General features: G+C 47.7%; 2 protein-coding genes across 4 annotated transcripts in view; one reads left to right on the top strand and one right to left on the bottom strand.

Annotated features, from left to right (window-relative positions):
• The window catches only part of NUP188 (nucleoporin 188), a 48,278-nt gene extending 42,279 nt beyond the window's left edge, over window positions 1–5,999 (top strand). The window contains exons 39-44 of the mRNA XM_065418677.1: window positions 137–211; window positions 1,506–1,715; window positions 3,175–3,306; window positions 3,494–3,564; window positions 4,305–4,434; window positions 5,176–5,999. Coding sequence (XP_065274749.1) covers window positions 137–211; window positions 1,506–1,715; window positions 3,175–3,306; window positions 3,494–3,564; window positions 4,305–4,434; window positions 5,176–5,346 — 789 coding nt within the window. The 3' untranslated portion in view covers window positions 5,347–5,999. The remainder of the gene's footprint in view (window positions 1–136; window positions 212–1,505; window positions 1,716–3,174; window positions 3,307–3,493; window positions 3,565–4,304; window positions 4,435–5,175) is intronic.
• Window positions 6,000–8,459: 2,460 nt separating this feature from the next.
• The window catches only part of SH3GLB2 (SH3 domain containing GRB2 like, endophilin B2), a 41,436-nt gene continuing 35,519 nt past the window's right edge, over window positions 8,460–14,376 (bottom strand). For all 3 annotated transcript variants that reach the window (XM_065418630.1, XM_065418631.1, XM_065418632.1), the window contains 2 exons: window positions 10,902–11,151; window positions 8,460–10,041 (listed from right to left, as the gene is read on the bottom strand). In XM_065418630.1, coding sequence (XP_065274702.1) covers window positions 9,934–10,041; window positions 10,902–11,151 — 358 coding nt within the window. In that variant the 3' untranslated portion in view covers window positions 8,460–9,933. The remainder of the gene's footprint in view (window positions 10,042–10,901; window positions 11,152–14,376) is intronic.

Raw genomic sequence — 14,376 nt, 5'->3', positions numbered from 1 at the left:
TTGTTAGGATATAATAGTATAATTTAGTCTTGTGAGGGGACTCAGTAATGGAGAATTTGGATGCTTGTTTAGGTTGCAGCTGTGGAGAGTGTCAGCTATGGATGGATCATTTTCCCTCCCCCCCCCCTTGTTTCAGGTGAACTTGTGTTACCTCTGCCAGGCTTGTACCTCCCTTCTGCATAGCCGCAAAATGCTTCAGCACTACCTGCAGGTGAGGATGGGGGTCCCGGGAAAACTGAAGGGGGGAGTTCTGGCCCTGGGTCTCTCACCCATAACCAAGCAAAAGATCAATCAATATCTAGTCACTGTTTCCAGTGACAACTGCTGACCAAGACCAGCCCAGGAGCCAAGGTTTAGTTAATTATACCCCTCCACAACCAAAACCTAGGAAGAACAGCTCTGTGTGACGAAGTGGGAATGTTCTTAATGTTTTCTCTGAATACTGTGTGGGTGCCTCAGTTTCCCCTATGCATTTCTTAAGTATCTAGGTGGTGGGATAAGGGGGTGTGATTGGTGCAGAGCCCTAGAGGGCCAATGTGATGAATGAGAATGACGGACACCCTGTCTTCTGGCAACCGATGGCCTGGGCCCCTCCCCTGCAAAGGTGCCAACTGAAGGTGTTGGAAAACAAAGAGATCAGGTGGCCTCTTGGCCCAGGAAAGAGACAAAGGCCAGAGGAGGGGCTGGAGAGTTTCAGTTTGGAGCTGGCTGGGGAAATGGAGGAAGCCCCAGGGCTGGGGTCTAAGCTCCCTGCCCCACAAGACGGACCTGACTGAGGGGTCCTGTTGTCTGTACCTACAAGCTCTGTTTTGGACTATGTTCCTGTCGTCTAATAAACCTTCTGTTTTACTGGCTGGCTGAGAGTCATGGTGAATCGCAGGAAGTGGGGGGTGCAGGGCCCTGACTCCCCCACACTCTGTGACACTCTGAAATAGGGGATATTTTGTGGGCCAGTCATATTAAGCAGAATGTATCTGACATGGAAACCGTAGCCACTGCCTGAACTCTTTTATTAGCTACTTCCGAACTACCAGCTGTGCAAGGTGGAAACTGTGTACCAGTGGTTATTGTACAACCCTGCCTCCTAAGAATGGGGAGACAGCAAGGACTTCGTGTCCTTGGCTTGATTTAAAGTGGTGGTGAAATATGGCTCTTGTAGTATCCCTAGATGGATTTTGGGTGGGAAGGTGATGCACTACTTGTGTTGGGGCTAAGGTTCTTTCTGTCAACATTTTGATTAGAAAAGCCCTTTCCAGAGCGTGGTCACAACACATATGCACACTGTACCCTTGCAATAAAGACAAGGCTGCTCCTTATGATGCAAGCTAAGCATAGACCTCAGGCTTCTAGTAGGTTGCCAGCGTGGCCCTTAGTTGGGCAAAGCGTGAGTATCTTGCTTTAGGGATTCCTGTTACTGGTAACTTGTTTTTCTGCAAAGCTTGGCCTTAAACTGCAAGGGATTGTATGTGTGTGTGTGTGTCTTCATTTGACTTCCTTCTCCACAGACAAAAAATGGTGACTCCCTCCCATCAGCTGTGACACCTCGAGTGCAACGCACCCCCCAGACCTCCTCCAAGCATCCAAGCCCTGAGTCAGAGGCAGCCGAGCAGAAGGCACTGCGTACAGTGCAGTATGGTCTCTTGAAAATCCTCAGCAAATCTCTAGCTGCCCTACGCCACTTCACCCCCGACGTCTGCCAGATCCTCCTCGATCAGGTACAGGAACAGGAGAGTGATGTCTGCGGGGGAGGGAGTTTGAAGCACCCTAACTAATATTGTGGGTCTCAAGGGAGCCACAGCCCGTCCCATTCATACAGGAGACTAATCCCTCCCCCTAAAACACACAGGAGTCCATACCTGTACCCCAGACCACCTAAACTGAATTGCAAGGTACATCCTAGATTTTAGGCAACCAGAATGAGCATTTTATTGCTATTCATCAGTGTTTGTGTGTTGATTCCATCTTAGGCAGTGACACAGGAGGACGTTTGCACCTCTATTTACCACATTAGTCTTTTGATTCTAAAGAGCCTAGTAGCCAGATAGCTCTTTGGCATGGAGAAAAACTACTGTGCTATGCAGATGATATGATAATGTCCCCTCCTCAGACACTTGTCTTGTCTCAGTGTGCAGGATAAACTGGAGGTTGAGACTCTTTTCTTATTGCCCCTTTAACACCCTTTTCATCCCTAATACCTTAAGCAGGGGTGGTGGCCACACCCAAACCTTTAGCACTCACATTAATGCAAACAAAATGCTGTCCCTGGCTGTCAACGTCTGTATCTGCCAGCTGTTCTTTGAAAGGTGGAGCCCAAAGCAGGTTGTCAAGGTCCACGAACCCTAAGGAATCAGACACGGATCAGTTGGAAAGGAAGTCCTGTCTGCACTCTCCTATCAGGGGGTTGAGAGGTGGAGGTGCAGATATTTTCAGAGCTTTCACTGGGATTGTTTACCATAACCATGTGTGTGTGAGAGAGAGAGACACACCCACACACATCCCACCCAATTTACCAGAGCAGACTAATGCTCCAACTAGTCTTATATCCTACTCTTGCAGTTACACATGCCTCACACTTCTGTTGCTTTTTACTTCATGAAAAGGCATCCTCCCAACATCCACTTTGCTTCAGAGTGTGGATCCATACTAACACAGCATAACCTAGAGGGTAGAGCACTGGACTGGAACCCAGGAGATCTGGGTTCTGTTCCTGATTCTGCCTCTGGTTTATTGTGACCTTGGGCAAATTACTTCCTTCTTTGTGCCTCTGGCCATGTCTACGATGCAACGGGGGTCGATTTTAGCGGGTCTAGTGAAGACCTGCTAAATCGACCGCAGAGCGCTCTCCTGTCGACTTCGGTACTCCAGCGGAACGAGAAGATTAAGGTAAATTGACGGGAGAGCGTCTCCCATTGACGCAGCATGGTGTAGACACCATAGTAAGTCAACCTAAGTTACGTCGACTCCAGCTACGTTATTCATGTAACTTAGGTCGACGTACCATGGTAGTGTAGACAAGGCCTCTTTTTCAAGCTGTGAACTGGAGGAGATGATGAGACTGACCCTGCTTTGTAAAGTGCTTTGAGCTCTATAGATGAAAAGTGCTGTACAGGAGCTAGGTGGTGGTACAACGCGTTCCTGCTGTTTGGATTCACTCCTGTCTCCTCTTCCCTCCAGTCACTGGACCTGGCTGAGTACAACCTTCTCTTTGTTCTGAGTTTTACAACACCTGCCTTCGATTCAGATGTCGCTCCCTCCTTTGGGACCCTCCTGGCCACTGTCAACGTCGCCCTTAACATGCTGGGAGAGGTAGGAGTCCACGTTCTCCTAATTCAGTCTGTGAAAGCCGAAGGGGCTGAGAAGAGGCATAGCAGTTGTGCTGTGTTTTGAGCTCTGTTCAGCTGCTGTTTTAAGGAGGAGTGGGGGCTGACCCATGTAGCTCTCCTCCCCCTCTGCATCTCCAGGCTCTAATACAACTTTCCTCTTCCCCCTCCAGCTGGATAAGAAGAAAGAGCCCTTTGCTCAAGCTGCAGGGCTGAATACACAAGAGGAGACTAAAACTCTTAAGTAAGTCTCTGGGTTCCTTTCCTTCCCCGTGGCTGAGGAGCAGAGGCCTAGTGCTCTTCGCCTGACCCAGAGCGTGAGCTGTAGGTATAAGGGCTTGTCTTCACTACCCGCCGATCCGGCGGGTAGCAATCGGTCTATCGGGGATCGACTTACCGCGTCTAGTGAAGACGCAATAAAATCGATCCCTGATCGCTCTGCTGTCGACTCCGGAAATCCACCACGGCAAGAGGCGGCAGCGGAGTCGGCGGCAGCGCGGCAGCGGTCGACTTTCCCCCGTCCTCACAGCCAGGTAAGCCGACCTAAAATACGCAACTTCAGCTACGGTATTCACGTAGCTGAAGTTGCGTATCTTAGGTCGGACCCCCGCTGTAGTGTAGACCTAGCCTAAGTGTAGCTTCTACCCACCTTCCAATTTCATGTCAAGCAGTTCAGCTTTCCCCCTGCTCCCCCCCAAACACATAACCCGGAAAGCAGGCCAGGGCTCTTGGGAGGCTGATGTCCAAGATCATCCCATACTGATTCAGCTGTTGGTGGGCACAGGAGAAGAGGTGGTAGTTACTCGGTACCCAGTCCACTCTAGCCTAACTTACCTGTGCTTTAGGGTGACTTTTCTATTGCCCCAGCGTGTAACCAGTTAGCAGACAGTAGCTCATGGGTATGTCTGCGCTGGAGTACAATATCCTTGCTGTAGTGCAGTGGCATGTCTTGCTCCTGCTAATTTGTGGTGTTTCCTTGCACAGGTCTTTGCTCATGTTTACAATGGAAAACTGTTTCTACCTGCTCATCTCCCAGGCTGTTCGGTATTTGAGGGACCCAGCGGTGCATCCACGAGACAAGCAGCGGATGAAGCAGGAACTCAGCTCCGAGCTGGTGAGCATTGTGGAGCTGGTTTCCTGCCTTGTGCTACATTCCTCTTTCTCCTTTTAGCTCATGTAGACTTGTCTGTTGTGGTGCCCAAAGGCCATCCCTTCTCAGCGATAGCCTGGCCAGTCTAATGGAAACAGCTGTGCACCCAATCCCATTAGATTTAGTGCAATTAAAGTAGTCAGACCTTTCTACCATGGCTGTCAAGGCCATGTGATACTTTGGAGGCTGAATACACAGAGCTGCCTAGAATCTGCAGAACAGATGTGACTAAAACCCAGAACTGGATAACAAACTCTATTCCTGGATTTGCCACATAATAGAACTCTCTTTGAGCAGAGGCAAGCTGGTTAAATATGCTGGTTTCCCCAGGCATAAAGGGGTAATATTGACCTGCCTCACAAGTATCAAGAGGCTTAAATCATGGTGCATAAAGCACATTGCGAGCCTCAAATTGGAGGTGCAGTGAGAATGGGACAGGGATTTATGTGCTTCTGCAGTGCCTACTTCCATCTTGGTTTGCCCCTTTGGCTGTGAATGATCCAGTGAAAATGCAGTATAGGCAGAGGACCATTAGTTCTTGACTGGTAAATGACAGCCAGTTGCTGTCTAGAGTAGACTGCCTCAAGACCTCCCCCTTTGGGTCACAAAGTCAGGCGGCACAGTCTCCCAGGATTCCTGCCCTGGGGAGGGGAGGGAGAGCGCGTGTGCTGGGGAAGCGAACTCATTGTGTGCTTCTCATTTCAGAGTACACTGCTCTCAAGCCTGTCTCGTTACTTTCGCCGGGGCGGCCCCTCTTCTCCAGCCAGTGGAGTTCTTCCCTCCCCCCAGGGAAAGTCTGCCTCCAAGATTGGCCCTGAGGGGCAGGAGCCTTTGATCCAGCTGGTACAAGCCTTTGTCAGACATGTGCAGAGATAGGTTGTGTGCTATTGCTGCTATTTCAGGATTGCACCAGAACTATTCATTTCCACAACAGAAGGCATCATGCTCGGCTGGGCTCATAACTGAGTTGTAACATCTGCTGGGGAGATAGATCCTGTTGAATGCTTGTACCTGAGTAGGAGTTAACGTAAGAAGGTCCAAGAATGCCGCCCTGTCCAAAGAACTGCTCAGTCCATGCATGCTCCTTGCCTGCTGCTCCACCTGCTAGAGCGACCAGTCAAAACCTTTATTTTTATAGCTTGTACACAGCAGTTGGGTGGGGAGAGGAGGCAGGTTTTTAACTATTTTCCTTTGGGCATTAACTCTGCTCTTAGTACAAGGTGCAATCTTCCTCTCCCTATCAGTAAGAGTCTGGTGAGGCACAGGCGAGGGAGCAGCCAGCAATTCGGAGACCAGCTTTCCATTGATATTTTTGTATCCAAGGGGTGCCAGTCACTGCTGCTGGGTTGGCAGAGCAAGGTAAAATGGTATAGGTGCGCACCCATGTCCCTCCGGCTGTTGATTTGCGTGATATGTACATTTCTGAAGACTAGAAGACAGCCTCCTCCAAAAGGTTTTTAAGTCAAAATTCCATTGCTCAGATCTTGCATTTTTTGTAACTGTGCCCTATTTATACTGATATTAAAACATTTATAAACAGCAGTTGGACTTGTGGGGCTTCCCTGCAGAAGACTAGTGCTGTCTGTTGACTTAAGACTCTCACAATGGTGTATGCAGCGTAGGTGTGGGTGTGTCAGGATAACAGAGTCGCTCAGTGGCTGAGGTAATATCTTTATTGGACAATGTCCAAGCTTGCCTCTTTCACCAACAGAGCGGTGAAGAGCAGCTGTGTAAGCTTGCCTCACCCCCAGGCTGGTCACATAAAAGATTACCTCACCCACCTACACTTTCACAAGGCAGTTCAGATAGCTGTAGCATAAGTGCTAGCTGACACCAACACTACACCATGGGTTAAGTTAGGAAGTAGAGAAAAAGCCTTGTGTGTGAAGCTACTGCTGTGTACTGTATGTTTTTTGTCTTATCATCCCTTAATTTAACTCCAGGCTGCTGCAGAAAGGTGTGGGATGTTTAATACAACTGAGCAGGAATCTAGTTTCATTAGCACCTTTTAAAAGACAACTTCTCCCTACAACTGCATTGGGGAAGCAGTGACAGGAAGCTGCTCCTTTAGCTATGTGTACACTGCTGTCAGGAAATGTGATTACAGCATGTGTAGACATACCCCAGTTGCTTGAGTAACAGCAGTGAAGCTACAGCATGGACTAGTCCTGTCAGTCCAGAATGCTGGCTAACTCAGGTCTGTCTAGACAGTCCTGCAATTACAGCTTCTACTTGCAGTGTTGATAAATGTTCTGGTCAACATTAAGTGGGAAACCCAATAAAAATGGTTAAATGTTGTCCCATTATTAAATCTTAGTTGAGGATTGATTCTGTGCTTAACAATATTTGCAGCCATGAATGGTGTAGCTTATAGCTAAGGCTACATAAGTGTCATGGGTACTTTTATTAAAAGTCATGGACAGGTCACTGGCAGTAAACAAAAATTCACAGCCCATGGCCTGTACTATATACCTGACTAAGTCTTGGGTTGGGGGGCAGTGTGTGACCCAAGATCCCCTTGGGTGCTGGGGAGGAAGGGGGGTGGGTAGCTGCATCCTGGGACCCCCGCTGCTGCCCACAGCCAACCAAACCAGCCCCTGCAGCAGTCATAGGCAAATGAAGTTTAACATGATTCATTTTAGTCTAGCTGTAATTAGGGCTAGTCCTAGACAAAGCAGCTTGCTCCATTGAACTGCATGTAGAGAGGTAAGTTCCTGTGAAGTTACCTGAAATGTGATGGTTTCATGGCCCCTGAGCAGCAGCAGGCTCAATCTGATCCTGAATTACAGCCCTGAAGCCCCCTCAAGAGTTATCTGGGGTATCACTCTCTAAACAAACAGCATGTAGCCCATGAAGCTTTGAGCAGTAATTGGTTCAGCTTCTCCTAAAGCAGCCTTTAACTTTAAGGCACACACAGATTTGCCCCATGTATGCCTGTTAGAGGCAGTACTTTTCTAAACAGTGGCAGGGCTGTTGACTGGATTGAGGTTTGCTTGGTCACTTTCACATCCAATCAAAGAACTAAGGCTCCATTGGCAAGGAGGAAGAGTGCTTGAAGCTGTTCAGAGGAAAAAGATCAAATATTTTTCTTAGCATTCATTGAGTGCTTTCAATAAAGCTGCTACTTTTGACTTACCTGTGCCAGAGGCCAGTACCTGTTGGGGGAGGCTCTTGCCACCATTAGGAGATATTCTAAGGGAGTACAGACTACAAGCCACAGCATGGCTTTCAGTCTGGCTTACTGCTGAGGAATAGCCCAGGGTGGGAAGTTAACACCTGTGTCCATGGTGGTCACAGGGATCATTAAAGCCTAAGAAGAGCTTGGGTTTGTATTTGTTAAATGCAAGACAGACCAACACTTGAGTAAGGAGACTAAGTGAACAAGTAGCAGGGTATTCTTGGAACTTCCCCACTGTGGATCAGGGACAAATTTTAGGGTAAGTCAGCAACAACTACAGAGCTTATACTGGCAAAGGAATAGTCAAGCCCAGAACAGTGAGATTGGAAATGTTACCAGACCAGAGTGTGGCTGCTATATTCTTTATAAACCACACCTGTGGTCTGGGCTAGGGAAACAGCTTAGAGATAGCAGCTGTTCCTTGTTAATTCAAGTTGCCAGCCTAGTTCACTTCTATACCAGATTCTACTACAAGGGGAGGGGCACACTGCCTTCTCTAAACCCCACATTTCAAGAGCAGCATGCAGAACTGACTGCTAGTAAGGTCATAGCTTATTCCCACAAGCAGACATTAAAACAGCACTAGCACATGTGGAAAGCTTCACACTGAACTTTAGTTTAAGCTAATAGGGTGGGAGATAAAAAGGAGAAGTGCCAGAGGATTCAGAGTCTTTAATCTCAGACTTATGACACATCTCAGTACTGTAACAGTATTGCATGGCTCTTAAGTTACATTACCCCACTTTGTACTGTTCACTGCTAGCTGGAAAGTGAAGTGGTATGGAACCCACACAAGATACTGAGTCAGGAGGGCAGACTGGTTATTTATTGGCAAATAAATGCTGAAAACCAAGAGCCCTATATACACAGGTGCTCTGTGCCCTATTACATTAGGATGGTCACAAAGCAGTCAAGGAAGAGTGCAAAAGATCAGTGGATAAACAAGCAAGTCAGTGTCTGTCTAGACCCACCAGGGGAGGGGTAGTGAACAAAGATCTTAGTGCAGTTGAATGCTTCTACATGGTTTGAGCTGCCAAAGCAATTTCATTTTGCCATCTAAATCCCTTAGCTGTTGAGCACATCACCTCATAGGGAGAGCTTTCAGACCAAGGTGTCTTTACTACTTCATCCATTCACCTCCTCAGTATTTGTGATGGTTCAAGTTACAAGGGTACCCTGGACAGCAAAATGGGAGGGATGAGAAAGCAGAACCAAATAACAGCCGCTTGGCATATGAAGTAGTAAGAGGCTCATTGTGAATATACAAAGTGTAAGAGGACCCATCCCACATGCTGTGCTAGGATGCACTAGGTCTGTTCACTACCAGCTGGATGGGACAAGAGCATTTAAGTTCATCTACTTGTTAAGACAGACTAGCAGGCTAAACCTCACCCCCCACAAAAAACACCAAGAAGAGTAGTGAGCCTGGACAACAACAAGGAGCAAAAGCTTTTTTAAAGGCTTGTAAACTCAGTCCATTGCTTGGAGGAAATGCAAGCAAGATGCATGTTCCTTTGCACTGAAAGGTGGTTTCATTCGTGCAGTACTGGCCTTGGGTCATTAGATTAGTGAAACTGGAAGAAAGTTTAACAACGAGTCATTCTGTGCCAGGCAGCAGCCACCAAGCACCATTATAGTAGCCCTGTTTTATTGTTCCCTCAGTGGGTAAAGGAGTGCTGTGGATGGGGAATTGTGTTTTTACAGACACATGCTATCCAAATACAGCTATATTCCATACAGCTCCTCATGGCCTTGGCCTCTATTCTTGTTAGAACATGCCAGTGTTAGCATTTTGGAAAGAGACCCAGCGCCTTTGCCCCCACTGGAATGCATACAATGATGTGGCCCAAGCAAGAGTACCCTGGTAAAGAGTCTCTGAGAAGAGAAAGGCGCTAAGATGCTGAACACAAAAGAAAATACATTTGGTCTCAAATGCCATGAGCAGCTGTTGAGAAAGAAGAGACAGGGCTGTTTCCTGGAAAGCCACCACAGTTAACACAAGCAGGGCAGGGGGAAAGGGATCAGTAGAGGGAACCCCAACACACCACACGACCCTTACAACTAACCCTCAAAGCAGGCTGTGTGGACAGTTAATGAATTCAGCTCTAGGGGCCTTGAAAGGTGAAGTGACCCTTCCTCCCCCACCCACCATCAGCCTAGTCTTTTCCTCCCAATTCCCATGTTAGTTGTGAGTGAGTTGACCCTGAAGAGAGCAATGGTCTCATGAAGAATGCCAGGACATGGAGGGTTGCATTTTGCTTGTAGATTCTCCTTCCCGGCAGCATTTAACTGAGCAGTTCTAAGTAGGTGACAGGAACTTTGCCCTTCTGGTTACCCCGCTCGCCTATGAGCCAGTCTGGATCCATCCCTGGCAGGCTGTACACTGTGATCATCTGGGAGAGAAGAGAATTAGATGAAGTCTCATTCCTCATTTGGAGCCAAGAATAGAATTAGGTTTGTGATTTATTTCCTGCAATACCCACCTAGTTCCCCCTAGTGTTTCCCAGCATCTCTCTAGTTCTTTCCCCAAAGCCTCCTTTGAGTTAGTCCCACTAGTAGACAGACTCTTGCCTGGGAATTCCCCAAGGACCTTTCAGAGGCTTCCAAGTTTGTACGTTGTTTAGTCATGGCAGGACTTCAAGCCACCCCATATTGTCTCTGCCAAGCACACTTGTGTCAGGCTGCAGCTCTGCGCTCAGACATTCCCCCTCACTGATGGCAGAAGGGATTTCAGAGGCATTGCCATGAAGTTGCTTAAAACTTCAGCCTGCTCTGAACTACCCCAAGACTTTTCTACCTGTCCAGTGGTTGAGGACTGTCCCATTCAGCCCTCAGCACCAGAGAGTTAAAGAACAAGTGATCGGCCTTTTTATCTAACCCACGGGCTTGGTTAGGTGAGACAAGGCAGCTGAAGGAATTCTTTGGATAACGTATCCAGGCCTTAGTGCATTAATGGCAATAGAGAGACTTCAGTGGGAGCAAAAGGACGCAACAGGGGTGTAGCCATTGCATCACAGAACTTGGACCCAGTCTCCTCTTCACTGCTGTCATTCTACTAACTGCAGTAGGAGTTAGTCCCAATTTACACTGGTGTAAGTGAGAAGAGAGTCAGGCTCTCACTTACTAGCCCCACTAGTGAAAAGGCTGAGGAGTTGCTAGTCCCAAGGGCCTTGCCAAGCCCCGATCCAGCACTATTGTGCAGCAATGCCAAACGGAGTGGGAGCAGCTGAGAGTTCAAGGAACAGATACCAACCTCATCCGCTAATAGCGCCAGCTCACTGCTGTCAGCCGCTTCATAATCATAGAGAACTCTGGCCTTCCGGGTCCCGCTGGCTGGAGGCTTGACATCACTCAGGTTCAGTGCCCCCTCAACAGCTGTGGCAGGGTTAGGTGCCCTGCCTACAGTGGGCACAACAGGAATGGTGGCAGAAACAGTGGTGGGAGAGGTGGTAGCTGGGGGAGGCGATGTGGACTCTGCATTGCCCACAAATGTACCTGGAAATCTTAATAAGGGGGAAAAGAGGAAGAGGCAAGTTAGCGAGGCTCCAGCATTGCACAAGAGAAGTAGCCTGTCGGTTCATGATTCTGACTAGCGAACTGCGCCCAAAGGGGGCTCTGAGCCAGCAGCTAGGGTAACTAGAGATGCAGAACATTGCTGAGCGTCCAATCAAGCCGCTCTATTTCTCTCCTAATGTTCACGTTACACAAAATGTGCTTGTTTGTAGCTTATGGGGACGGTCTTGTCACTGAGTCACACTTTGGAGCGCAGTGTTAATGTTTACAAGAGCATAACAGATGGTTCTCCAGTCCCCACTGCAGCGCTGCTCTACAGCACTGCCAATGCACCTGAACCCTCAGCAGCAGCACTGCCCGTCCTCCCATCGGAGGCTCAGCAGAAGCCACCCCCAGCTGTGCTGTAGATTGGAGATGGACTGACCGAGAATGCCACAATAGTTTTAACTCGAGACAGATTTGAGTCTTGATTTCTTGTGGTGAAAGGGTAAAGCGAGGCAGTGTGGCCAAGCAGCTAGAGCACTGGACCAGCACTCAGAGGAGTTCTGGGCTCCACCAGTGGCTTACGGTAATTAAAGTTAAACTGCACCCATGGCTGGTCATGTGTAACATGCCATTAAACCATGCTGTTAAAGTAGCACTCAAGGAAGAGAAGGACATTGCAGAGAAGCTAAATGAATTCTCTGCATTGATCCTCATTGCAGAGGGGGTGGGAGAGATGCCCAAAAAGAATAGTTCTGATGTGAGTAACAAATCAGAAGTACTGTCCCAAATTGATGTGTCAATAGAAGAGGTTTTAGAACTGATTAATTAAAAACAGTAATAAGTCACCAGGACCAGATGGTTGGTATTCACCCAGAAGTTCTCAAGGAACTCAAACATGAAATTGCAGAACTACTAACTAGAAAGCAACCTATCACTGAAATCAGCCTCTGTACCAACATGATTGGAAGGTAACTAATGCAACACCCCCCCCCCCCCCCCTCCAGAGGAGATCCTGGCAATTGCAGGCTGGTGAGCCTAACTTCAGTACCAAGCAAATTGGCAGAATGATCAGACACAAACATGATTAGTCAGGGAAGAGTCAGCTTGGGGGAGGCATGACTTCCCTTTACAAATCCATTAGAATTGTTTGAGGGAGTCAACAAGCACAGGGATATGGGTGATCCAATCAATACAGCGTACTTGGACCTCCAGAAAGCCTTTGACAAGGTCCCTCAAAGGCTCTTAAGGAAACTAAGGCTACACGACAGCTTAAATCAACAAATTATCTCTCAGGGATGTGCATTAGCCACCCCGCAAGTGACAATTTATGCTGACATAAGCGCTAGTGTGGGCAACGCTTGGTCAGCAGGAGAGCTTCTCCCGCCAATATAGCTCCCGCCGCTCGCGGGTGCTGGAGTAGTTAAGCTGACAGGAGAGAGCTCTCCCATCAGTATACAATGGCTACACTAGAGAGCTTATACTGGTGCAGCTGCATCAATGCCACTGTAAGCTCCCTAGCATAGCCACAGCCTAAGTAGCCATGGGATAAGAGAAGGTCCTCTCAAGGATCAGTAACTGGTTGAACAATAGGAAACAGTAGGAATAAATGGTCATTTTTCACAATGGAGAGAGATGAACAGTGGGGTTCCCCTGACCAAGGATCTGTACTGGGACCTGTGCTGTTCAACATATTCCTAAGTGATCTGGAAAAGGGTGTGAACAGTGAAATGGCAGTGTGCGCCAACAATACAAAATTATTCAAGATAGTCAAGTCCAAAGCAGAGGGCAAGGGTCTCACAAAATTGGATGGATAGGCAACAAAATGGCAAACAATTTAAAAAGGCACACTGGAAAGCAAATTCCATTATTCTGTATATATAGATGTGTCAGAAAGGCTAAAAAGTAGGTTAGGCACTACTAGGAAAGGAACAGGAAACAAGACAGAAAATATCATACCACTATATAAATTCATGGTGCACCCACACCTGACTATTATGTTTAGTCCTGGTTGCCCCATCCCAAAAAGGATGTAGTGGAACTGGAAAAGGTTCAGAGAAGGGCAACAGAGGTGATTCAAGGGTATGGAATGGCTTCCGTCTAAGGAGACAAAAATATTAGGGCTGTTCATCTTAGAGGGCTAACTCTCTGGGGGAAGATTATGATGGAGATAAAACCATGAATGGTACAGAAGAGAAGTGTTATTTACCCCTTCCCACAATACAAAAACCAGGGGTCACCTAATTAATAGGCAGCAAGTTTAATGCAACCAAGAGGAAGTACTTTTTCCTACACAATGCACAACTAACCTGTTGAATGCATTGCCGTGGGATGTTGTGATGGTCAAGACTAGAACTGGGTTCAAAAAATAAGACTGATAAGTTCATGGAGGCTAGGTCCATCAATGGCTATTAGCCAAAATGGTCAGTGATGCAGCCACATGCTTGGGGCAGCCCTAACCCTCTGACTACCAGAAGTCAGGAAAAGGTCATTTCATAATTGCCCTGTTCTGTACGCGCCTTCTGAAGCTCTGGGATTGGCCACCAGACAGGATACTCGGCAAGATGGACCATGGTATGACCCAGTACAGCAGCTCTTCCATTCATGCTCAGTGCCAGACCAAGTCATGTTCAGCACCATTTCAGTCAGACACTCCTTGGGGCCTGTGTGGACTAACAGCTATTCCAGACCCCTCCCTCCCCGCCCCCAGTTAATACAGGATTAATGTGACCAGAGAAGATGAAGAGCTTTCCTGATCGTATCAACTAGGGCAGGAGTCGGCAACCTTTCAGAAGTGGTGTGCCGAGTCTTCATTTATTCACTCTAGTTTAAGGTTGCGCATGCCCGTAATACATTAATGTTTTTAGAAGGTCTCTTTCTAGAAGTCTATAATTTATAACTAAACTATTGTTGTATGTAAAGTAAATAAGGTTTTTAAAATGTTTAAGAAGCTTCATTTAAAATTAAATTAAAATGCAGAGACCCCCAGACTGGTGGCCAGGACCCAGGCAGTGTGAGTGCCACTGAAAATCAGCTCGCGTGCTGCCTTTGGCACATGTACCATAGGTTGCCTACCCCTGATCTAGGGCATCTTACTTACATTTCTCCTTTGGAGCTGCAGGCATGGAAAGGAAAGCAAAGCAAATAGTCATTCTGCAGCCACAGACCCACCTGGTCAAGTCCGACTGCACTGGCAATTAGCCAAGGAATACCCCTCACCCCCACAGCCAGCT

This window comes from Emys orbicularis, chromosome 18 (genome assembly GCF_028017835.1).
Source record: "Emys orbicularis isolate rEmyOrb1 chromosome 18, rEmyOrb1.hap1, whole genome shotgun sequence".
NCBI classification, from domain to species: domain Eukaryota; kingdom Metazoa; phylum Chordata; order Testudines; family Emydidae; genus Emys; species Emys orbicularis.
This window is presented reverse-complemented; position numbering and strand designations above follow the sequence as displayed.